This window comes from Falco cherrug, chromosome 15 (genome assembly GCF_023634085.1).
Source record: "Falco cherrug isolate bFalChe1 chromosome 15, bFalChe1.pri, whole genome shotgun sequence".
Taxonomy (NCBI): Eukaryota; Metazoa; Chordata; class Aves; order Falconiformes; family Falconidae; genus Falco; species Falco cherrug.
The window spans coordinates 2,306,548-2,331,129 of NC_073711.1; the positions used below are offsets into that span (position 1 = coordinate 2,306,548).

At 55.9% G+C, this 24,582-nt stretch overlaps 2 protein-coding genes across 2 annotated transcripts; both read left to right on the forward strand.

Moving 5' to 3' along the window:
• Positions 1-6,662: 6,662 nt before the first annotated feature.
• On the forward strand, positions 6,663-8,902 carry ASB12 (ankyrin repeat and SOCS box containing 12). Its single transcript, XM_005441938.3, has 2 exons — positions 6,663-7,498; positions 8,678-8,902. The coding sequence occupies exons 1-2, from the start codon at positions 6,688-6,690 to the stop codon at positions 8,809-8,811; spliced, it is 945 nt and encodes a 314-aa protein (XP_005441995.3). The 5' UTR covers positions 6,663-6,687; the 3' UTR covers positions 8,812-8,902.
• A 3,835-nt stretch (positions 8,903-12,737) lies between these two features.
• AMER1 (APC membrane recruitment protein 1) lies at positions 12,738-22,930 on the forward strand. Its single transcript, XM_055727582.1, has 2 exons — positions 12,738-12,836; positions 14,608-22,930. Exon 2 carries the CDS (start codon positions 14,702-14,704, stop codon positions 18,026-18,028), a length of 3,327 nt encoding a protein of 1,108 aa, XP_055583557.1. The 5' UTR covers positions 12,738-12,836; positions 14,608-14,701; the 3' UTR covers positions 18,029-22,930.
• The last annotated feature ends 1,652 nt before the right edge of the window (positions 22,931-24,582 follow it).

Sequence of the window (24,582 nt, forward strand, 5' to 3'; positions counted from 1 at the left end):
AGTCTCATAGGAGCTTTGCTGAAGAGTTAGGTTTTTAACAGCTCTCAGGAAATCCCTTATGCCGAGTAAAAATACTGATCAGTAAAGTTAATTGGATGTACTGAAAAATCACTGTTTTAAGGTCAAGTCTGCTGTTGTAAGCCCAGGTGGAAAAAGCAGTTAAGTTCCTCTGCTTGCTTGTTGAGCTTTGGGGTTCATCTGGGCCAAGGATACCTTGAAATGGTGATTCATTTTCATTCTGCATCAGTGCATTCTGTGCAGCAGAGCAAAAATACTAGATTGTCTGTCTTCTTTTTTTTTTTTTTTTTTTTTTTGGCACAGTGTAACTTTGTACTCAAGTTTAATTTGGTTTAGTTACCCAGCAGTTAACGATGGGAGTGATGATTTGCTAGAGATATATTGGTGTTAAGGCTTCATCCGTATATGTAAAATGGATATAACTCCTCTGGTACCGAAAGTAGACTGCAGATTTTTTGGATTGATGACTTTTTAAAAGGAAAAAAAAAAAAAAGCCAACCCAGAGCAGCAGCAGAAAGAGCATTTTTTTGATCTGTTTACACGGGCAAGGACTTGTGGCAGCTGGTGTGGTGTGGGAATGGGGCTGACCCTTTACCGTAGCCATGTGCTGCTGAGCGGGAACATGCAGTCGGTCCTTGGCATGGGGCTGCACCCACCAGTGGGTGTGTGGGGCTGCTGCCAATCCTCCAACGTTCGATAAAATAAAGTTTAAAAATTAAGGTGACGTTTTGTCCTGAATAACGTTTCTGTAACGGTAAGCAGAAGGTGTGTTAATAGTAATTTCTCCTGTGTGCGATCAGCTTGTAGATTCAAGTGCTCTCCTGTGATCCGTGTTTTCCTTGCGGGGAGCAGAGGGGATGGGGAGCAACGCAAACCCCAGCAGCCTCGAGCAATAACCCCCTCCGCAGGTCCGCCCGGAGCAGTTTCCCACAGCTCCATTGCAGTACTTCTGGGACAAGTGAATGCTGCTTACTGAATCTGTGTTTTTCCCTCTCTGTCTTAACAAAGAACAGGTCTTGGAGCCTGCTCACCTGCGGGAGAGAAGCAAGGAAGTCCTGCGTGAGTGAGAATCAATAAAACACATACGCACAAGCCCTCTTGCATCCCCCGGTGCAGGGACCTGCAGAAGCTGCGGGCGCTGCTCCTGGCCGATGCTCTGCAGGCTGAGCGCCGGAGCCACGCAGAGCTGCGGCCGAGGGCTGGGGTGGCCGGGACCCTGGAATTTGAGTGTTCTGCAGGTGCTCCAGGTTTTGTACAGCAGTGAAGGGTGGCCCCTGCCTGGTGAGGCGCTTAAAGGGACTTCAACGTCACAGAGACTTTGACAAATCCCACCTGGCAAAGGGGACACCAGGGAAAGGACAGAGATACGAGGAGACCGCTTGCTGTTTCAAGGGAACCTGGCCCAATTCTTGTGTTTTATCCTATTCCTACGCCCCTTCATACAGCCGTTCAGAACTCGGTACTTCCCTTTGCCTGTTTTTTTTGGTTGGTTTATTTTTCAAGTGACCAGTAATGCTTTGAAAGCAACGATTTTTGTTCTGCAGTGATCCAGCGTCTGTGGCATGAGAAGGTGTTTGGGGTAACTGGCAACTCACACGATCAGAAATTCTGGTTCCAAAAGGTGGTGGTTGCAGTCCTACTGCTGCTGGAGAATCCTTTAAGAGCAGAGAGTTCTCCCATGTCTGCTCTTATTGCCTGATATTTTGAATAATAATAAAAAAACCCTTTACGTATCGAATAGATGGTTTATGATCTCAGGGCAAAGATGCTTTTGTGGGTGGCATGGCTCAGAGCTGACTGTTAGAGCCTTATTCCCCACGCCCAATGCTTTGGAACGAGAGCCAGCGTGTTTTAGCATTGTAGAATAAAAGCAGAGAAGACCCCCTAGTTCTTCCAAAAATAATCTAAGTGTTGCCAGCTCTGGAGCACGTTTAGAAAAGCACACCAGGGCAAACAGGCAAATTTACGTGAATGATCAGTGGCACGCAGATAACTCATGTGATGAAGAGCAGGGGCACGTGCTGAGTCTGGGGTCGTATCTCAGGTCCTTAATGATCATCTTCTCACATTGGTTCGCAGCTGCTGGCTCCAGCGCATCCTTGGACCTAAAAGGACAGGGGCTCCTGGAAGGCAGTGGCAGCAGGAGCCGCCTTGCAATGCTGCCCAGCTTCTGAGGCTCTGATGCTGCCGAAATTCCTCGAGGAATTACAGCTCATGGAGAAGAAACAGTTGCTGGATTCCTCCTTCATATCTATGTATTTTGTGTGTTCAGGCGCCCATGGAATTGCGAAGTGGCTAAGAAGGGGCCCTGGGAGCTGTTGCTGTGCGGGTGCACAGTGCGCGCAGGGTCTGCGGGGTCAGTGTCCTCTCGTGGTTTATGCCTGAACAATGCTGCTGCCGGAGCTGTCCCCAGGCTGGGTGGCCGGTGGGTGGCCAGCAGAACGGGCAGGTGTAGGAGCCGGCAAGCTGCAAGCAGGTGTCCCGATGGGCATGAGGAAGCTGCCGAGCTGGAAGGCTTTGCCGCGCTTTGGCAGTGACCCACAGTTCCAAGGCAGGAGTCAGGAGCAGCGCCGCGCCGTAACTGCGTTTCCAACCTTGAAGGCTGTTAGTAAATCCTTAATCCCTGCAACATGATTTATTTGGTACTGTTTAGCACTAAAGTTTTAAATCAGAATGCTTAGCAGCGTTAAATCAGAAAGCTCATTACCTCTTCTCAGCTGTGTTAATAGCTATAATCTTTTTAATGGAAACAACTTTGTTGGACAGGATTTGCCTTCCCAGAAAACCTTGACTGGCATTAAATATGCTTCTGCCCTTTAATTCTTCCCCAATTAATAGAGAGCTGATAAAGGAGCTGCTTTGCCTGAAGCACGTGCCGGGCAGCCCACAGCTCAGGGCAGCCTCAGGCAGCAGGTGAAGGCTCCTCCTGACCCCTCAGCCTTCCCCGGTGCTGGAAGCGTTGGGAAGCTTATCCGAGACGGGTCAGATTTATCAGCCACCTCTCCCTGGGCTCCCAGTCAGGGTTTATCTGAAAATGCTGATTTCGATGTTCGTGCAGGATGGATGCCATGCAACGGTTGTCTTTGGCTGTTATGGGAGCACAGCGTCAGTTTGCGTTCCTCCAGCTCAGGGCAGATTTACAGTGAGGACTTTGTAGCTGTTGCTTCATTAGTATTCGATATAATCTCTGTTCCTTACCCGGTCTTGTTTCTAAGATTTCTTGGTTAACAACTAAACAGCAGCTGCAACAACAAAAGAATATGCAGTTTATCATCACATTTTCCATTCAAGGATTTTCCTTTCATCTCTAAGTTCCCTCACAGTTTCCTACATTTCGTATTTTCTAACATGTATTCATTTTGTTGTCTGTATCCCCTTTTTTCCCTTTATAACACGCTGTCTTTTTAATTGCTACTATTATTTCTACATTTTGTTGAAGGGGTTTCCAGGAGGCTTGGCTCTTCTGACTGAAGCGTCCCTGCTGCGGTTGCAGCTTCTTGATGCTTAAACCCTGAACTCAGGCTTTTGCTCCCATGTTTCTTCCATTTCTCCTACTCAATAATTCTATTCATAGTGTTGACTTTGGGAAACCGACCCTTGTGAAGTAACAATCTATTTTTGAGTGAAATTCGAGAGAGTGAAACTATGAGCCAAAAGGAAGCCAAAAGTCATATCAATATGCTTATCAATATCAAGCATTTTCCTGCTCACCATGCTTTCCACAGCGTGACTACAAGCTGTGAGTGTGGTGGTGATGGTGGGGACAGATCAGTGTTTTGCAGAGCCCCCTGATCTTACTTCTTGTAGCAGTGGAGATTTTTCTGCCGGATAATTTGGTTCCCCTCTCATTATCTAGTACCACTGATAATGCCTGTCAGTGTCAAACTGTCAGACCGCTCCTGCTCCACCGCTGAAAGGTTTGGAAAAGGTTTAAAGGGAACTGGATAAAATACGCTTGCACTTAGCAGCTGACAGCTTGTGATAAGACAGCCCAAACGCTGCTCTCCGCTTGTTTTCTTTGCCCCTGTAAAGTTTTCCTGCCTTGCTACGTGCTGCTTCATGTTTTGAAGCCGAAGCAGCCGTCAGTTGTAGCAGGTGAGCAGGGAGGGAAGCCTACGGAGCAGCTCAGACGAGAAACCTGGACCCTCCTCGGCGCCCTTTGCCCTTCCTGTGTTCATAAACGATCCTGGATGTTACAAATGGTCACTCGTGTTGCTCTGAAATTGGAAAAGGCGGTTGGGAGAGGGGTTAAGAGGGATCCCATTGGGGTGATTGGCAGCAACCCGGATAAGGCAGAGGCTGGTGCTGTGGCGGGGAATGCGCTCTGCCCTGGCAGGGGGCTCCGAACTGCCCGGTGTCGTGCGATTTCTGCAAGGAAACGGTGAAGCAAATGCTTTGTGTCTGCTTGGATGGGTCGAGCAGCCTCCAGCACCTGTCCCAGCCTCCCCCCACCTCGCTGCCCTCTCTATATTTACCCAGAGGGAACTTTCCAAGAATGGAAGTGGTAAGATAAAACCCCTGAGGGGCTAAAATTAGCCCCAGCGCCCTGGCCCATCTCCTCTCGGTGGCATTTCAGCTGTGAGCTTCACAGCCTGTGTCGTTCTGGTCACACAGATCGGACATCCATCCCCGACACAGCAAGAACCTCTCTCCTTCTCTCTCTCTCTTTTCTTTTTTTAAACCGAGGGACAACTTGCCATGGGACCACCTCTGCCTCGCCCGCCCTGGCTGTGAGCATCACCTGACTCCCAAAGGTAAGGCAGCATCGGGCAATTGAAGGTAACTTGGTAACCAGCTGTAAAAGCCTGAGCGAATGCTCTGTCACCTTTAGCTCCAGCCAAAACCTTTTTTTCTGGGGGTCTGCGGATGTGTGGACAGCTTCCGCCAGCTCAGGAGGTGACAGCTCTGGTTTGGGTTCTTCTGGTTGAGGAACCTCTGTGAGTTCTCCATGTGAGTGCTTACACTGTCCCAGCAACACCCCTGTGGAGACGCTTCCTTGTGTCTTCAGGAAATGTTCCAGCTAGTGTTTTACTTTTCTAGACTGTTTCCCTTGGGAAAACAAGTGACCCTTCTTTTTTAATTGAATCGGCAATAACCCTCCCCACCCCATTAGCCATGTGGTGGTGGGTTTCCAAGCTCTGGAACCCATTATCAGCGTGTCTAACGACTAGCAGTAGCGTTATAATTTCACTCGTTTCTGTACAAGTTGCCTGGGTTGGTGGAAGAGGTGGAAGGCAGCAGAGCTGTGCCGCTGCTGCTGCCATCAGACTTGCTCTATTTAACCAAGACGCGAAGGTGGCCTTGCCTGGGGGATTCCTCTGGCTCGCACACCTTGCCACCGCCAGCAGATGTGGGACGAGCCTCCCGTGACTGCCTCGTTACTGTCAGGCTCATTTGCAGAAGGAGGCTAATTACTCAGTGCAGCTCCTTGCCTCTTCCAAGGCTCCCTCGGCCCTTGGGATCATCCTCAATCAGATGAGCCACCTGGGAGACCCAGCTCTGCCACTGCCACCTCTCCCCGAGGAAATCCGAGATGTACAGGGCAGCGATACGACGAGAAATTCCTCTGCTCTTCCTGGCGGGCGTTTCCCAGCTGCTCAGGTGCCGGCCGGGGCATCGCATTCCTCTTCCTTGCTGCTGCACGGTGCAGTGAGGCCAGATCCTGCACCCAGCACCTGGGAAACATGTTGTGGCTCAGTCCTGGCTCCGCTTTGATCCTCTCGGCATCCCCTCGCCTTCCTCCCACCACCCTGTACCCCCCGCTATAGAAGCTCCAGCCTTGGCTGCCGTGCTCCCTGGGCTCGCATGGGCAGGGAGAGGGGTTGCTGAACGCCAGGGCCAGCGGCGTTTCAGGAAGGGCAATGCTGAAAGTCCTTAATCAAACTGTCCATCTTCATGCTCACTTTGTCTCCTATTTTGAAATCCAATCCCTTTAAAGAGTGGCAGGGTGTAAACACTTTGCAGCGCTGCTGGCTTCTAAATCAAAACTCTGAGTTTTCCGTGGGTCCCAAACTACGGGGAAGTGCAGGTGCCAGCGAGGCTTCCAGCAAGGCCTCGGCCGACGGGAAGCAGAGCTGATTCCTGCTGTTTTCCAATGTGCTCTTCACTCCGCTGCTCCCACGGACGCCAGCTGGATGAGGTGATTTCTGAGGGTTTTGGCAAAACAGATGGCTTCACCCACCGGCGGGATCCTTACAGGAGCCTTCCTGAGCTCGAGGTGCCCCATGAGCGCTCCCATCCCCCTCACCGCCTCAGGGGCTGGCAGTACAGCATCAAATAATTTAAAACCAGAGAGTAAAAGCCGGTGAGGTCCTCGTGCAGCATTCGAACTCCAACACCAGATTCAGTTACCTCGACGTGTTCTAGAACGCAGTGTTTAAATGGAGGTGGCCCACGTACCTGCCACAGCAATGGCCTCTGCCCCGGCTGAGCCCTTCACAGGTGGGTTCCCTGTGGGTGGCTGGGTGAGGTCTGTCAGCAGCAGCATAATCCAATGTTATTTGTCTTTTTTCTTTTTTTTCTTTTTGAGAATCTTCCTTAAGTTGTGTATATATATATAAAAAAATATATAAAAAGATGGTGTCGGTGCTGGGGGGCTGGTTCTAACCCAAGGTGGTGCTGTTTTTGTTGTCCCGTAGATCATTTTACCTTTTATGATGACAGTGGTACATGGGAGACAGGCCAGAAAACATGAGCTTAATGGATATCACTAAAATGTTCTCCATGCTCCAGCCCAGAGAAGATGAAGATGACAATGGAGAAAGCGAGGAGCTGAACCGAGCAGTGTCCGAGGACAATTACCAAACCCTAGACAAGCTCTTGTCCCAGGACAGGTACAAGAGGGTCATCAACCGCCGGAGCGGCTGGGGGGTGCCCAGCACCCCGCTGCGCCTGGCTGCCACCTGGGGCCGCGTCAGGAGCATTAAGGTCCTCTTGGCCCATGGGGCGGAGGTGGACAGCCTGGACGTCAAGGCTCAAACCCCGCTCTTCATGGCAGTCAGCAACGGCCACCGGGAATGCGTGAAGGTCCTCCTGGATGCAGGGGCCAGCCCCATCGGCAGCATCTACAACAACTGCTCGCCGCTGCTCATTGCCGCGAGGGACGGCAATGTGGACATCCTGCAGCAGCTCCTGGACCATGGCGCAGAAGCCAACGTTCACGCGAGGGTGCCCGTGTGGGCTGCCAACTCGGTGACTTGCTCCGGTCCCCTCTACCTTGCCGCCGTGTACAGGCATCTTGAGTGCTTTAAGATGCTGTTGCTTTACGGTGCCGATCCCAACTATAACTGCACTGAGGAGAGCGTGATTGCCCAGATCAAGGAGCCCAAGACTCTGCTGGAAACCTGCCTGAGGCACGGCTGCGGGAGTGAGTTCATCGAGCTGCTCATTGACTTTGGAGCCAACGTCTACTTGCCCAACGTCAGGGCAGAGGAGACGGCACCCCGCAGCAAGGGGCTGGAGCTGCTGCTGCAGGCAAGAGGTAATCTGTGCGCGTGGCCCTGGGGCTGGAACGATCCTGATTATGCTCGTTTGGGTGTGAGCTGTTTCAGATCCCTCTTCCCTTTCCCTCTGCTTCCCAACAGCCTTACTCTGGCTTTCCTGCGAGCCTCAGCTCCCTTTGCAGCATCACCTGACTGCGTGGGTCTCTCCAGCCTTAAACTATGGAGTTGAGTGCACTGCTTCACTCTGCACCCTTAGAGCTGCGTCCCTGCACTGCTTCACTCTGCACCCTTACGTTATTTATGTCACGTTATTTATGGGCTCCTTATGGAATCTATTCATCAATGTCTATTAATTAGGCGGTGGGGCATCTCCCCGGAGGGGCATTAGGGCTTCGAATGGGCCAGGCAAAGCGCTGGGCATGGACCGTGGGGAGCTGGGGGGTCTTCCCTCCTCCTGTGATTGCTGCATCCAGGCCAGAAAACCCACCTCCGACACCACACAGAGCAGAGGACATCGCAGGCTTGTGGAGAACAGGTCCCCCACTGGTGGTTAAATCTGGTGGGCACCGCAGGAAACTCCTAAAACAATTTGCTGGGATCTTGGGGAGGGTGTCATGGGAGGGCTCGTTTTCAGGGTACACCCACCAAATACCCCCCAGTTTCCTCTGCCGGCTGCAGCTGGAGGCAGGTGATCTTGTTCGGGGTTTGGGCTGTGACTCGGTGCAGCCACCACATACGCTGATGTGGGTATCGGCCCTCTCTCACTCACCGCGGCATCTACTTTTCATGAGTATTTCTAGACGTTTGCTAGAGAAGCTGCTTTTGATGCAGGTTCTCACTGCGGCCGGTGCTGGTTTGGAGCACACAGGGGTTCCGGCAGCCTGTTTTTTCTACTTAATAGAGCAGAAAAAAGTTTGTTCACTTGATCTGTTGGGTTAAAAGCTGCTCATTGCCATTCCTCTCCTTCCTGCTGCGCAGCTGCGGCTCTTCTGTACTCCCTATGTCCGAAAAGCTTCTTTCTCCATGGTGGTGGAAGATTTCACCTCCATACACCCAGCTCCCATGATACGCATGCTGCAAAGCTCGTGGCTGAGCACGCAGCAGAAACAGCCCCAGCACGGCATTGGCTTTGGTCTGTCCATGCCCGGGCTGGAGGGGGAGCGGCGCTGCCTGCCTTGAGGGTAACCACCGCGTTTTTCCTCCTTCTCCTGACGCAGCTCATCCCAAGTCCTTGATGTCTCAGTCCAGGCTGGTGACGAGACGCCTCCTGCAGCGGGCTGGCCGCCTGCATGCGCTCAGCGAGCTGGACATCCCCACGGTGCTGGCCAACTACCTCCGCTACCAGCCGTGACACGTGGCCCCCAAGGGACCTGCCCCCCGAGGGACGCCTGGCCCCGAGGGACACCTGCCCCCACGGGGCCAAGCACCCACAAAGCTGCTCCGACGCCCGTGCGTTGTGGAACTGCCATGAGTTTGCGGTCGGAAAGTATTCCTCGCTCGCTCGGTGTCTCCAAAACAGCAGTGCCAGTGTGGAAGTGTGGGGAGGGGGAAACAGGAGAGACCCCTCAGCTCCTGCCTGGTGGCCCGGTGGTGGGGCAGGGTCTGCTATGGGTGGTTTTGGCTGGAACCCCCCTTTGCCGAGGGATTTTCACTGCGGGTTGATGCTGTTGGGGAAGGGGCTGGGAAAAGGTGCAGAGGGTGAGGAGCAGAGGCTGCTTTACCCCCTGCCCGCCTGGGGGGTGGGGTGGGAAGGAGCAGGGGGGCCACCAGGCCTCGTGCCAGCTGCTGCCCCCCCAGTGCGGCCTGGGCTGCGCTGAGCCCCCTTCCCCTGAGGGCTCCCACCAGACCCCCTCAGGCCGGTAGCCCAGCGCTGGTGGCAGGAGCCTGGACCTGGCCGTGTGCCACCACCACAGCGTCACCATCCAGGGCGCGAAGCCAGCGTTCCCGGGGCAGCACCGGGGGTCCCCGACCCTGACCCCCTGCCCCAGCTCTGCCCCCTCGCCCCAAAAGTGCTTTGTGTGATGGCCGAGGGTCTTTTCTGCCTGGGTTTTGTTTGGTTGTGGTGGATTTTTTTAATTAAAAGTGTCATTGCTATATTCTTATTAAACTCTGGTGGCCTGTTTGGTGGAACGCCCTCGGGGTCCGGCAGCACTGGCCCGCTGAGGGGCTGCAGGGAAGTGCCATGGCCGGGGGGTGGCGGTGGGGTTGGGGGCTGGGCCTGGTGCTGGGCACCCCGGGGACAGGGACAGGGATGGGGACGGTGACAGGGACAACCCACCCCAGAGGCTCGGATGCTGGGGGTCGCCCCCCCCCAGCGCTGGCAGCTGCCACGGTGTGAGCTGCAGGCTCCGCACTGCTGTGGGGATGCGGCAGGATGCAGCCCCCCAGCCCCAGCGGCACCGCAAGCCACGTGGGGGCAGGGGGGCTCCAAGGTCGCACCCCACGACGCACAGGCGTGCATCGTGTTATTTACGGGCTCGTTATGGAACCTGTTCATCAGTGTCTATTAATTAGGCGGTGGGGCATCTCCCGGGGGGGGCGTTAGGGCATCGAACGGGCCGGGCAAAGCGCCGGGCATGGACCGTGGGGAGCTGGGGGGTCTTCCCTCCCCCTGCCCCTGCAGTGGCCACTGCTCCGGGGGGCTGGTAGTGGCCTGAGGGACCAGCGGGAGCGTGGGTGACCCCAGCAGGAGCTGGAAGGTTCCAGCATGGGGGAAGCTCCGTTCCAGGGGGCCGCACACGCCCTGCTCCCAGGGGGTGGGGGCTGCTGCTGGGGTCCCTGCTGCACCCGCAGCCCCCGGCCTGGTGCATGGGGATGGGGGGCCTCCAGGGTCGGGGGTGGGAGCTGGGGGTGCGTGGGTGGGTGTCAGCCGGAGGGTGGGCATCAGTGGGTGGGTGCAAGCTGGGGGTGGGTGGGTGGGTGTGAGCTGGGGGTGCGGCAGTGGGTGGGGGTGAGCTGGGGGGGACACTGGGTGTGCAGTGGGTGGCAGGAACTGGGGGTGCGGTGGTGGGTGGGTGTCAGCCGTGAGTGGGTGGGTGGGTGTGAGCTGTGGGCGTAGCAGTGGGTGGGGGTGAGCCGGGGGTGAGTGCGTGGGGGTGAGCTGGGGATGGGTGGGTGTCAGCTGGGGGGGGGGGGAACTGGGAGTGCAGTGGGTGGGTGGGCGCTGGGGCTGTGCTAGGGTGGGTGTGAGGGGGGTGGTGGTGGTGGGTGGGTGTCAGCCATGCATGGGGGGGGTGAGCTGGGGGGGGTGTGAGCTGGGGGGGTGTGAGCTGGGGGGTGTGTGAGCTGGGGGGTGTGAGCTGGGGGGTGTGTGTGAGCTGGGGGGTGTGTGAGCTGGGGGGTGTGTGAGCTGGGGGGGGTGCGAGCTGGGGGGGGTGAGCTGGGGGGGGTGTGAGCTGGGGGGGGTGAGCTGGGGGGGGTGTGTGAGCTGGGGGGTGTGTGAGCTGGGGGTGTGAGCTGGGGGTGTGTGAGCTGGGGGGTGTGAGCTGGGGGGGGGTGTGAGCTGGGGGGTGTGAGCTGGGGGGTGTGTGTGAGCTGGGGGGGGTGTGAGCTGGGGGTGTGAGCTGGGGGGTGTGTGTGAGCTGGGGGGGGTGTGAGCTGGGGGGTGTGTGAGCTGGGGGGTGTGAGCTGGGGGGGTGTGAGCTGGGGGGTGTGTGAGCTGGGGGGTGTGAGCTGGCGGGTGTGTGTGAGCTGGGGGGTGTGAGCTGGCGGGTGTGTGTGAGCTGGGGGGGTGTGAGCTGGGGGGGTGTGAGCTGGGGGGTGTGAGCTGGGGGGTGTGTGAGCTGGGGGGGTGTGAGCTGGGGGGTGTGTGTGAGCTGGGGGGGGTGTGAGCTGGGGGGGTGTGAGCTGGGGGGTGTGAGCTGGGGGGTGTGTGAGCTGGGGGTGTGTGAGCTGGGGGGTGTGAGCTGGGGGGGTGTGAGCTGGGGGGGGTGTGAGCTGGGGGGGGTGTGAGCTGGGGGGGTGTGAGCTGGGGTGTGTGTGAGCTGGGGGGGTGTGAGCTGGGGGGTGTGAGCTGGGGGGTGTGTGAGCTGGGGGTGTGAGCTGGGGGGTGTGTGTGAGCTGGGGTGTGTGTGAGCTGGGGTGTGTGTGAGCTGGGGGGTGTGTGAGCTGGGGGGGTGTGAGCTGGGGGGTGTGTGAGCTGGGGGGTGTGAGCTGGGGGGTGTGTGTGAGCTGGGGGGGGTGTGAGCTGGGGGTGTGAGCTGGGGGGTGTGTGTGAGCTGGGGGGGTGTGAGCTGGGGGGTGTGTGTGAGCTGGGGTGTGTGTGAGCTGGGGGGGTGTGAGCTGGGGTGTGTGTGAGCTGGGGGGTGTGAGCTGGGGGGTGTGTGAGTTGGGGGTGTGAGCTGGGGGGGGTGTGAGCTGGGGGGTGTGAGCTGGGGGGTGTGTGTGAGCTGGGGGGTGTGAGCTGGGGGGGGTGTGAGCTGGGGGGTGTGAGCTGGGGGGTGTGTGTGAGCTGGGGGGTGTGAGCTGGGGGGGGTGTGAGCTGGGGGGTGTGAGCTGGGGGGTGTGTGAGCTGGGGGTGTGAGCTGGGGGGTGTGTGTGAGCTGGGGGTGTGAGCTGGGGGGTGTGTGAGCTGGGGGTGTGAGCTGGGGGGTGTGTGAGCTGGGGGGTGTGTGAGCTGGGGGGTGTGTGAGCTGGGGGGTGTGTGTGAGCTGGGGGGTGTGTGTGAGCTGGGGGGGGTGTGAGCTGGGGGGGGTGTGAGCTGGGGGGGGTGTGAGCTGGGGGGTGTGTGAGCTGGGGGGGGTGTGAGCTGGGGGGTGTGTGTGAGCTGGGGGGTGTGTGTGAGCTGGGGGGGGTGTGAGCTGGGGGGGGTGTGAGCTGGGGGGGGTGCGAGCTGGGGGGGGTGTGAGCTGGGGGTGCAGCAGTGGGTGGGGGTGAGCCTGGGGGGTGGTGGGGTGTCAGCGGCGGGGGGGGGAAAGTACTGGGAGTGCCAGGGTGGCAGGAGCGCGGGATGCGGCGGTGGGTGGGTGCGTGTGAGGGTAACACACCGCGACGGTGCCACCCCCGCGGCGCGCGCGGGGCCCTGTCCCGGCTCCCCGCCCGGCACACACGCGCTGTCACGCGGGGGCGCCCGCGTCACGGCAGCGCCCCCCGCCCCCCGCGTCACCCACCGTCACGGCCACCCGCGGCGAGGCGGCCCCGCGCCACGGCCCCGCCCCCCCACACCGCACGCGCTGCCACCCGCGTGTCCCGCTGTCACCCGTGGCCCCGCGCCGGCGGCCCCGCCCCGCGGCCCCACCCCCTCCAGCCCCGCGGCCCCGCCCCCTGCGTCACGCAGGCCCCGCCCCTCGCGGCCGCGCCGGCCGGACCCGCTGACCCGGGGCCACTCGCCGGCGGCCCGGGCTGGCCCCGCCGCCCCGCTCCGCCCCCGGGCGCCCGGTAAGTGCAGGGGGGGGCCCGGCCGAGCCGGGCCGCCGCTTCCCCGCGGGTGGGCGCGGGCCACCCCTGTGCCCGCCGGGCGCTTCCCCGCGGCTCCTCCTGCGGGCCGGGGCCTCCCTGCCGGCCCGGCTTCCCCTCCCCGCCGCCCGGGGCGGCCGCGCCTTCCCGCCTCCCGCGGGCCCGGCGAGCTGAGCGGCAGCGCCGGGGCCGGGCGGGGCCGGGGAGCCGGGGCAGGGCCGGGGGCTCGGGCCGCGCTGCCGCCAGGCCGGGCCGGGGGTGGACGGAGGGGCCGGGCCGGGCCGGGCCGCAGCCCTTCTCGCCCCTCGCCCGTCCCCGCTGCCCCGGCAGGCCCAGCCCCGCTGGGCGAGGGGACCCGCCAGCTTTCCTCGCTCTGTGCTGGCTTTTTGTTTTTACCCCCCCCCTCCTATTTTTCGAAATCCGTTTTGAGGGTGTTCGCACCCGGTGCCTTTACGTTTCGCACGCCCATAGATAGGTACTGCCTGGCCGTGGCGGCGGCCGCTGGTGCCAGCGGAGCCGTGGCCAAATAATTTTCAAATTGAATTTTTTAAATCTCGCTTCTGTCTCGGTTCGGCCCCCTCCCCCTCCAGGGCGCCCTGCGCGCAGGGACACGCGTGTCACCTAGCCAGCACCGCGGGGGGCTGCGGGCCTCGGCCAGGCCGGGAGGAGTCCGGCGGGGGGGGGGGGGGGGGCAGGGTGCCCGGGGAGGGGGGGGCTGGGTGTTCTGAGGGGGATGTTGGTGGCCGAGGGCGGGGGCTGCCAGCCAGCTGCTGACCTGAGTGGGGCGGGTGGACGCTGGGGGTTACCGTTAATTATAAAGGCAAAGCAGCGCTGCCATGTTCCCCAGGTTTGAGGGGAGAAAAAGAAATAAAATCTTAAATGTTAGGTTTGCTGTCGGCCTGCAGGAGCCAGAGGCCATCGTTTGGGTGTATTTTTATTTAGGATCCCTGGCTAAATGCTATGGAAAGCCTCGCCGTAGCAAGAGCTAAGCCCTGGGCATTATGGCTTGGCAGTGCATTATGATTTTTATTGCATTTGCTTTCCTCAACCTCATCTCTGTGAAAGAAACATTATTATTTTAGTTCTGCTGTTGCTGACATCAATCCAGATCAAATTTAAAACCTACCTTTCTGCTTTTGAGATAATCTGCTCAAGGTGGTTCATAGTGGGTATTTTTAATGCAATTCTTTCTCGCTGGACAGGTAATTTCCAAAAACAATTGAAATCTTCTAAAAAAAATAAATAATCTAGTAAACAGCTTTCTTCCTGGACACATGCTCAGGGTATGGGCCACGTCCTGGTCCAGCTCTGTGTGACAATGCTCCCTGTATCTTGGCCTGAGGTCTGGGAGAGCTGGAAGTGGGGTTTGGCAGGTGTCGGTCCCTGCTCGCTGGAGCAGCCTGTGTCTCCCTGCTCAAAAACGGCTGGTGACCGAACCTGACTGGCCCAGTGGCAAAAAAGGCTGGGCAGCTGAAGGAGATGGAGTGAAGGGTGGCTCAGGGTTTGGGCAGGAGAACAGAGATGGCAGCTGAATGGAGACACCTGGTTTTCCTGTACTTGCAAACTTTCAAATTTCAACATTGTGATGTTTTTGTGCCCAGCTTTGAGTGGAGGGAGCTGAGCAGCTGCTGGAGACTCTTGCAGCTCCAGTTCCAGCTGGTGACGAAGCTCTTCGTCTCGTGACACCTCTGCCTCTGGCTTTGCACCGTCTGCTGCTGTCTCCTCACTTCTCTCCCCTTTCTCTTTGCTTTAGATCAGCTGCGATGCTTCAATCTCTGCGCCCAGAAGAGAACTTTGCTACCAAAATCATTGTTTCCAGCTGGATGCACCTGAAGTGACCAGTGGCCATGGAAACGGGCTGCACGGAGGAGCCTGCCTGGACCAGATCACAGTCGGTGGTCTGCGGGCAGCGGGAGGGAAGCAACCAGCAGCAGGCGGAGAACGGGGACGGGCTGCCTGAGCAGGGCAATGCCTCCGTCGCAGCTGGGGAGCTGCAGCAGCCTCAGCCACCCCCTGGCAAGCTGAAGAAAACGGCTTTCAAACTGTTTGGAGGGAAGAGGAGCATCTGTACGTTGCCCAGTTTCTTTGGAGGCAGAAACAAAGGCCAGGGGAAGGTAGCCTCTAAAAAGGGCCTCAGTAAGTGTAAGACCCACGACGGGCTCAGTGGTGCTGCGTATGACAAGGGCAGTGGGGCGCAGCTGGAGAGCCCTTTGGAGGGCAGCAGGGACTTGCATCCTTGCCCTTTGCCAAGTTCCCAAAGTGCTCACTTGGCCATAGACGCCAGCACCAAGTTTGATTTTGGCCAGCAGGACAGCTCTCCACCTGGGAGTATTGAGGGATGTGAGAAAAAGCCCAACGGAGATAAGTCCTCCTTTCCCAGACCCAAAAAAGGCCTGAAAGGGTTTTTTAACAGCATCCGGCGTCACCGGAAGAGCAAGGTTGCTGAGTGCGAGAAAGCGGAGCTCTCCGAGTGGACCAGGGACACAGAGGAAGCCAGCAAAGCTCCTGATGTGGGAGTGGAGAGCCAAGGGGCTGCGGAGGAAGGGGGACTAGGACCTGTCCCTCTTGCCGCGGGCTGCTTGGGCAGCTCGGAGGATGACCGCTTGGTGGGCACAGCTGCCAACTGTGGTGAGGCTGCCGAGCCTAGCTGTCTCGCAGCTGATGAAGGCAGCTCTGAGGGCGACATGGTGGTGATGTCGGGGAAGAGGGATGTTCTGGGTATGAAATCAGAGGCTGACACTGTTGCCTGTGCAGAGTTTGACCACAGCAATCTGCTGCTGGCTTTTCATCCAGACTTCATGGACAACGACCCTCCCTGCCTACACTCTGGGGACCTGCTAAATCTCATCTTGGGAGACGTCACATCCCTGAAGAGCTTTGATTCCCTGACGGGGTGTGGTGATGACATTGCTGAGCCTGACATTGCTGAGAGCACCATCTCTGTGGAGCGCAGCAGAGATGCCGTTAAACGGAGCTCCTGCCTGGTCACCTACCAGGGTGGTGGGGAGGAGATGGCTATACCTGAGGAGTCGGAGGAGTACCTCCACCAGATGTGGAACAGCAACGTGGCAGGGGACAGGAGCTACGGAGCTCAGGTGTCGAGCAGCAGTTTGGAGACACATGCCTCGCACGAGGCGGAAGCCCACCCCTACGTGGGGGATGCGATGGATGGTGTTGACCTTCTGACGCCGCAGAGTGATCAGCAAGAGTCTGCCCCTAATAGTGACGAGGGTTATTACGACTCCACCACCCCGGGGCCAGAGGATGAAGCTGGAGATGGGCTTAGTGAGATGAAGAAGGACCGTCTTCCCAGAGATAGTTACAGCGGTGATGCACTTTATGAGTTTGACACACTAATGAGTCCCTCTCACGGGGAGGAATCTCTGTTCGAGAGCAAAGTCTCACGCCCGGGGATCTTCAGCTACTTCTTGGACTTCTGCCTCCCTGCTGAGAAGAGCCTGGTCCAGATGATGGATCAGAAAAGAGGGGTGATGGAAACGGAAGAAGAGCGACTAGCAGCCATTCAGAAGGAGCTGCTGTACTGGGAGCTGCAGGGGGAGCCTGTCTTGAAACGACTTGATATTACCAGCAAGGAGAAGTGTCCCCGGGAGAAGCAATGCGTTGAATGTAAAACTAGAGCAGCCAGCTCAGTTGGCAACAATCAGAGTGGCCTTGGTAGTGAGCAGGTGGCCTCGCACGCCCCAAACAAGGGTGTGAATGGTGGGGTTTTGGTGGCTAGAGCTGAAAATCCAGAGTGGAGGGATTTTCCAGGGACTCTGTGTCCAGAAAACTGTTACAACAGCCAAAAAGCCCAAGGAAGTTGCCTTATTCAGCTCACGAAGAACAACCTGGGGTTTGATTCGGACCCCGAATGTGGGTTGTTTGGGGGCTCCATCCACGGTGGCGTGGCCCCAGCCAAAGCAGGGACGTTCCCCAGCTACAGACTCCCAGAGCAGGAGCATGGCCCTGGAGCAGAGACCACCTCTGACAAGCCCCAGGTGGGCAGCGAACACGAGCCTGAGCACACTGTGAGCTTCTCACAAGCGCTAGTGGAGTTTGCCAGCAGTGGGACCCTCTTCTCCAGCCTCTCTGAAAGTCTGGGGAGCTCTGCCTCCGGCTCTTCCTTCACCCAGAACCTCCCTGCTCTCCCCACCATGGTCACCTTCGACGTTGTCGATGTGGAGCAGGAAGGAGAAGGGGAGTGTGAACAGCACCCCGAGATGAACGCTGGTGAGGACATTGCCGAGGCCTTTGATGATGGCTATGGACAGAAAGAGTCGTTGGCTGAATGTGACGAGAGAATGTCCCCAGGGTACACCCTGGGCTCCTTCCAGAGCTGCAACTGGGGTGTCGCCAGCCTGCCCCGCCACCTGCGCCTCCACGGGCTGAGCCCCTCCATGCCAGCACCGCTCTCTGTCGACCGGAGGAGCCGGTCGCTTGACACGGAGAGCCTGGAGTTTGAGCTTGCTGACTCACAGGTTGCCAAGAGCGGCCCCCAGCTGAGCCGGCTCTGGTCAAAGCGGGAGGGTGGCAAAAAGGACTCGGGTGGAGCGAGGAGGAGCAGGAGCAAGGAGGAGGGTGAGCTGGCAGCTGCTGATGGTGGCTTGAGCTGGCCAGGCTTGCAGCACCTCCAACATGACACTGACGCAGCTGCCGGGGGGATGAAGCACTGGGGTTTCACTCCAGCCGCTGCCATGGAGAGTAACTGGGAGCCATCGGAGCAGTCAGGCACCGTGTCCCCTTTCCTGCCTCTTTCCCAGAGCATCACTGGAGAGACAATGGACAGGTGGCCTCAAGAGCCAGAGCTGAACAGGCTCCCGCTCAGGCCTTCCAATTTACCTCTGCAGACCGACACCAGGTGGTCCCAGGAGGTGGCTGGTTCCTACAGGTACCGTGGAGAAGTCACCACCAAAAAGCTGGCCTGCCTGTTACCCCTGGGGGAGACAGAGCCTGAGCTGCCCCCAGGCTTTAGTTTCTCTTGCTCCCCAGAGAAACGCGTCAAGTGCAAACCCGTTGGCATCGCCCAGGGCATGCCTCAGCATCCCAGCAGTGCCACCGATGCCGTAAGCAGCCCCGAGCACTGCGGAGAGCCCCTGAAAGGCAGAGCTGCCCCCAGCCACACACTGCCAGCCGGCTGCCGGAGCGCTGCCGTGAATGTTGCTGAAGCCGAATAGCTGCGCTGGGGAGGGTGTGAAAAGGGTTGTGAAGGGCAGGGAGGGAGGAAAATGTTAGCGAGCTATTTGTGAGAGTGACTTTATAATTTAGACCTGGGCTGATCAGATGCACTCCTCTCCCACAGCCGTGGTACGTGGTCTTGCTGCTGTGATGCTCTGGTGGGGTTCGGAGCCGCCTCCGGGATTCGTACGTTAACACTGAGGCACTTTCTTGTTTTCCGGTGCGAGCCGCCACGCTCCTGAACGCCAAATGCAGTAGCAGCCACCAGCGTGCACTCACGTTGCTGCTAAAATAAGAGCTGGGAATGGACCCATCGCTAGCACGGCGGGTTTGGGGGTTTTCTGCAGGATTGGAGCTGATAGAGCAAGTCTTGGGGAAACTTTTGAGAGAAATTGGGTTTCTTCTTCCTCTTCTTGGTGAAATGTTTTGGTTCAGACTCTCTTTGAATGTCTTCCATCTCAGTCTCGATTTGGGGAGGCTGAGAGGAAGGATACCAGTTATTTCCAGAGCGAGGATGGGAGGCGAGTCAGCTGAAAGAGGGCTTTGCAGTAATGTTTTTATTTTTATTTTTATTTCCCCTTGCCCCAAAGGAAAGCAGGAGCTTTTGTGTGTGTGCTGGTAATGTTTTCCAGGTCTAGTTTTAATTTGCTCAAAGATACTGTGCTTGGAGAGATGTGCTGTCAATGGTGTCCCTTTTAAGAACAAAGTGTCCGTCCCTTCTTTGTCATGGTCTGTCTTCACAGTGCGTAATTCTCCGTTAAAGCCTTTCCCGTGTTTTGTCCCACGCTCCTTGCCTCTCCCGGCCCACGACCACAGGGACAAGGTCTTTGAAATAAGCTAAATTGGCGTTGTGCCTGTAGCTGTGAAGTTGCAGATGCTGTTGCTTTCTTCAAAAGGAAGTTTAGTGGGTTGTTTGTTTTTTTTAAAGAAATATTTTACAGTTGTTTTCTTTGCATAAATTCATAGGAGGAAAGTATTCTGTTCAATGGGATACAGGATGTAACGCAGCCTAAATTGGGCTTCACAACTTCTTCCTCCTAACTGGAGGGAACAAAAAAGCTGGAGGTTGCTGCAGGTTTTGTGTTTCTTTTTCCTCTTTGAAGGAGTGTGGAGGAGGGTTGTGAGCTGTGGGGGCAAACTTTGAGGAGGTTGTACGAGCAAGCTTTTGGAAACATCTCCTCCAGGCTGTTGGTCCTCGTGTCCTCTGTGACCTCAGACATGCTTGTCCCTAAACCAAACCTCCCTGTCCATGGCCTACAAAGCTTCTCCCTCCTTCTGTCCAGGCTCTGTATTCTTATTTTAATTCAGTTACCGATGATTATTTTTGTTCCCAGCCCCAGTTGCCTGTTTTCTGCTTTTCTTTGCAACAGAGTTTGTAGCATTAAAAAAAAAAATATTCATGAACTGGAAATGTCACCAGAGTTCCCTCCCCTCTCCGGAGCAAAGTGCAGGGTGAAGGGCTGGGCAGAGCCACCCCAACTCACTTTTCCCGCAGGCTCCTGCCCGCGGCCGGTAACCCCCTGCTGCTCTCTCTGCCCGCAGCCCCGTACGGACATGGCTCTGGTTGGAAATGTCAGCAGCTCCCTGGCATCGCTGTGTTTACAGGCACAAGGAGATGGGTTGGGGTCTTTTTATTTCCGCCTCCCAAGCAAAATGAGGTCCCGGTATTTCTTTTTGCAGTGAAATTCCTTACTGCTCTGTCCTTGTATATCTGTGAAGGAGCGGGGAAGGGCAAAGCTTTGCTTGCCTGTGGTTTGACTCACGTATGTGTCATCTTTCCTGACCAGCCTGCTGAGGCTGGAGTAGACCCATCTGTGTATCCATGGGCTTAAACCTTAAGTTTTCAGTATTTTCCTACCAGTCCTGCTGCAGGGCGCTGCCGCAGGAACCTGCTGTGCCACGTTTCTTTTCTCCTGTCTCTCTGTGGGGTTTTCGTGGAACAAACCCGGGTCTTGATGCCGCTCCCGCTCCGCATCCCTCACCTGGAGAGGAGAACGCGGTCGGCCGGCCGGTGGCAGGTCCCCTCACCTCAGGGTTGTGAGTGCAGTCTCGTTAGCACAGCACGTGACCATCTGCTAATGAATATTGTCTAATTGGAACAGGCTCCCCTCTTGCTCGCAGTAAGGACAGGGCTGGTCTTGGCACTGCACATCTCACCGCCACTCACGGAATGAAAACCACGAGCAAATACTGCTGGCGGCGTCACGCGGACAGGCACGCACAGTAATTGCTTGGCCTGAGCAGCAGCCCCTTGCTGTTTTTTTAATTACTATTTTATTTTAGCGTGTCACCAAAGGCATCTTGAGGGTTAAGGGGGTTTTGCGTAGCGTTTTGTTTAGGCATGGTGCAGCCTTGGCCAAAGTCTTGGTGAGGTATGAAAGTGTCTCGGTGCTAAAATGAATGTTCAGTTGCAGATGCATGTCTCTAGGAATAATTCTTTCGGTTGTAGGTACGTAGGGGAAGGGCTTAGTTCTAGACTCAAATGAGTGAAAGCAATACAGCCAGGACTTGATAATCTGACTTTATACCAAAGGTTTCTCCTCTTAACTCGATGTGAACTAATTGAAGCAAATATCTATTGATTTAAAATGAGTTTTCTAAAAGCATTTTTGGAGCTAATTTGCTGGATTATTGGCGTATTCTGCTCCATTAACCCAAAGAAATAAGATTTTTCAGTATGCTAACTCAGCCCGTCAATTGTTGCTGCCACAGGCAGATTGGATTTCACTGCCTGACGTACTGCTCTTCCTAAAGTACCTGTCTGTCCCGGGATAAATAGGACCAGATCTTCTGGCCTTGATCTGGATCAAGCTGTTAGTCAAATACTGCCTTACCCAAGGAACTCAAATTTGAGAGTGCTAATTGAGGCTTTTTATAAAAAAGGGCTTCCAAACCAGAAATAAGTCATAGAAGTCAGGAATAGCAGATTGTCTTGCCAAGATATTAAGGAAAACCTTCCCTTGAGGAACTTGCCCGAGTATGTCCCTTCCAGGGAAGGTCTTGCCTTGAAAGTGATGAATTACGGCTGTTAACTTGCGAGGAAACCACTGCCGTTCGGGTCAGTCTACCAAGTAATTCTGTATTGCATTTTGGGGACTTTGGGGTTGGTTTTTGTTTGTTTGTTTGTTTTTATACACATAAGAAAATGGTCGATTTTATCTATTTTTGTATAGTTTTGCATTTTATATTCATGGGGAAATTTTATGGACTCTTATTTTACTCGTGTGCGTTGTCTTTCAAAGTGGTGTGGTTTACCGTTCCGATGGAGAAAAGGCAATTCTTGCTGCTGCTGCTGCCACTGCCCGTGCAATGCAAGGAAACCACCTCGCTCCTCATATCCTCCTGTAACGTGCTGTTCTGCTGCGTGTCCAGGGCCAGCTCCCAAACCCAGCAGCCGGTCCGTTACCAATACACACACTCTCGCTTTCACACACTGCTGAGATGTCTTTGTGTTAATCCTGCTTTGTCACACTAGTCAACTGTTCTTTCTTTTTTTAAGCATTGTTTCTAATCTGAATTTGTGGACTTTGTGATTTATTTTTTTCCCCCCCCTGAAGGTATTGCTGACCATCTTTAAACCAGAAACCCGCAAATTTCAGTTGCGGCTTTTCCTTCTGGTTGCTTAAATTATTTTATCCAAAACTGGGGCTTTTCTTTAATCCCCAGACAGGAGATGCTGTTGGTTGGTGCATGGTGATGCTCTTGAATCTGGTGACAGGTTTCCTCTCCCCTTGGTGCTCCCTGGCCAGATTGGGAGCTCAGTTTTTGCCCTGGCACAGGCAGCATCGCCTTCTCCGTGTGTGAGGATTGCTCTTTAAATAATCCTGGGGTCCATACGGGATTAACGGGGTGTTCCACCTTCTCCTCCTCTCCTGCCACGCCAGGCTGGAGCCGGGGGAGCTCCAGCCCTGTGCCGCCTGCATTGCCAGCATCGGTCAAGCATCTTCCTGGAATAATACTGCCTTGAATTTTGGGATCAAAAATGCAAGGAGAGCTTCTGGTAAGCTAAGACCCAACACTAGTTAATGTGGCTCTTCTTGCTTTTGTTTTTTATTGAGTTGAATGAATATGCTGCTTTGTTTGTGTGACTCTGTAGGAGTTGTGTCCCTGCAGAGTTTGCAACCCTGCGCGGGGTGTAAGGGCTGAAATAACTTCTCTGCAGAAGGGCAGGGTGATTAATTGGGCAGACAAGAACAATGTCAAACAGTGACATGCAAGAAGAAAATTAAATGCTGAAAAGCTAAAAGATTACAGCCAAAAGCCAACTTTTTCACCTTCTCTCTCCACCCGCCAGTGCCAGCAGAGATGGCAATTGCTGCTGAGCCATTTGGCTGTGCATAGATTTTTATGTCTTTTAATTAAATAGCTTTTCACCTAATGGCAATTTTTAAATTTTTTTCTCAGATGGGTTTGGCCTCGTTCCCAGCATGGGGACTGGAGGGGCAGGTGGCTCAGCAAACATTCCTGGGGTGCTCGGACCCGCGCTGCATTTCACATTCCCTCCACCTCTTAATTTTGCAGCTCCCTCCTCTCCAGCTGGGGCTGCCTGCTCTTCTTGCTGGTATTGAATCATCCTAGAAGCTACGCTTGGGTGAAGTGGTAAATTAAAAAAAACCCTCTTGGTTCTAAAGAAAAAAAAAATTAGCCCTTGTCCCAGGTCAGCCCGTGCGTCCCCGCTGCCTCGTGCTGCGGGTGGCTGCAGAGCTGGTCTGCAGGCGCCCTGGGAGCAGAAGCGGCTCCTCCCAGGTGACTGACTTATCTGAATTTTGGGGTTGGTTTTTTTTTGTTTTCTTTCTGGTCTCATTGCTATTAGTCCTTTAAACTTTTTAATGTATTGATTGTGTTTTAAAATGAATGTTCCTTTCACTGAACTCTAAGGAATAAACCAGATTTTTAGAGAACATTGGATTTCACTTGTGGTTTGTTTTTTTCCATTGCTTATTTTATGCTTGATTTAATCTTTTCCTTTTCCCTCCTCTCCTGTCTCTTGATTATTTGCAAGTGAAGCGGCTTTTTCAGTGGGAGAAGGCAATAGAAGAGATGCTGTACAGAGCACAGCACAGCGCTGGTCCGTAACACGCTCCTCGGCCAAGCGCTGTGCCATTAAATGAACCCTGCAAAATACCCATCATTTAAGGCACCAGCCCCCAGTGTCAAATTTCCCATCATCGTTCCTCATCCTCTGCTGTTGCTGGAGTCAGTGGCAGCCAGGGCTGACGTGGGTGACAGGGAGCAGAGATCACCTGGCTCCAGGTTAGAGAAATGTCACTGGTGGGGTCCATCCTCGCAAGGTGCCAGTGGCTGCAGGTGAGCTGGCACACGGGCTCCTTCCTTTCCAGCAAAATTTATTGTGATGGAGAAATTCCAGTGGCATCCATGGGAGCAGGAAAACCAGCGGCAGCTTCGCCTCCCCCTGCCCTGCCCCATGCTACCCAGCTGGCCTCACAGGTAGGTCCCTTGGTATGGAACAGAAGGGATGGTTTTAATTTGGGTTTTTTTATTGTGCAATAAGCATTTCTAAGGGAATTTGTCAGCATTATTATTTAGTAGCACTAGTTTCCTGGTCTTTAAGTTGCTCCGAGCTGTCTCTGCTGCAGCCCTGTGACCCGCTGCCCCCAGGCTTTGGGCACAGCCTTGGGGGGAGGCATATGCTCACGGGCGCTGCTGGGAGCTGCGCCTGCCCTGGCTGATAACTGATAAATAGCTGATCCCTCCGATCGGTTTTAATTAACAGCCTCTCCAGCATCGCTTTGGGTGGTGAGGTGCTCGGGGGTGTGCAGCGGGGGCGAGGAAGCGCGTGGCAGTGAGGGATGGGGCAGGACGTGGAGGTGGCCGAGGCACCTGCTCTTCCCTGCACTCCAGCAGCTGCTTGAAAGAAATTCACGCTCCTGTGTTACTCCGCTTCTCCTGCTCTTCAGTGTCTGGCCTGGGTGGTTTCCTTGCTGGATTTCAGAAGGAAAACAGAAATAAGATGTGTTAAAACTCCCCGAGCGCAGTGATAGCTCTGAGCGGGTAGGAATGATGACCCGAGAGCGATGGGGCTGTCACCCCGTGTCACCCCATTTTGTGCGGGGGTCCGGGACCTCTCCCGCTGGTAACGGGGCGGCGGAGGGCTCACGGCAGACACAGCGCACCGCAAACTGGCTTCTCTGAAAATCAGCGAAGGACGAGGTGCAGACCAGAGGCCAGGTGAGGGGCTGGCAGTGGTGCGAGACGCTGGCTTGAGGCTCAGCTGCCTTCAGAGCAGCTTAAATGAGGCAGCTGGGGGAGAGGGGCTCTTGCCCCGGCCAGACGTTTGTGTTTGCGATGGCACCTTCCCCACTGGCCATGCGTTTGCCATGGGGTCCTGCTGCAGCGCTGCCGTGGCGGTGATGGTGGGTATCTCCAAAGGGTTGGTGCTGCAGGTTCCAGGACCATCGTTCCCACCCAGCCTGCCCTGAGCACCACCAGAGCTCCCTCTCGATCCCAGCAGTAGCTTGGGTGCTCCTTTACGTGCTCCTCGGGTACCTCCCAAGGCTTCAAAGTGCACGGAAAGGCCCAGGAGAAGAGTCCT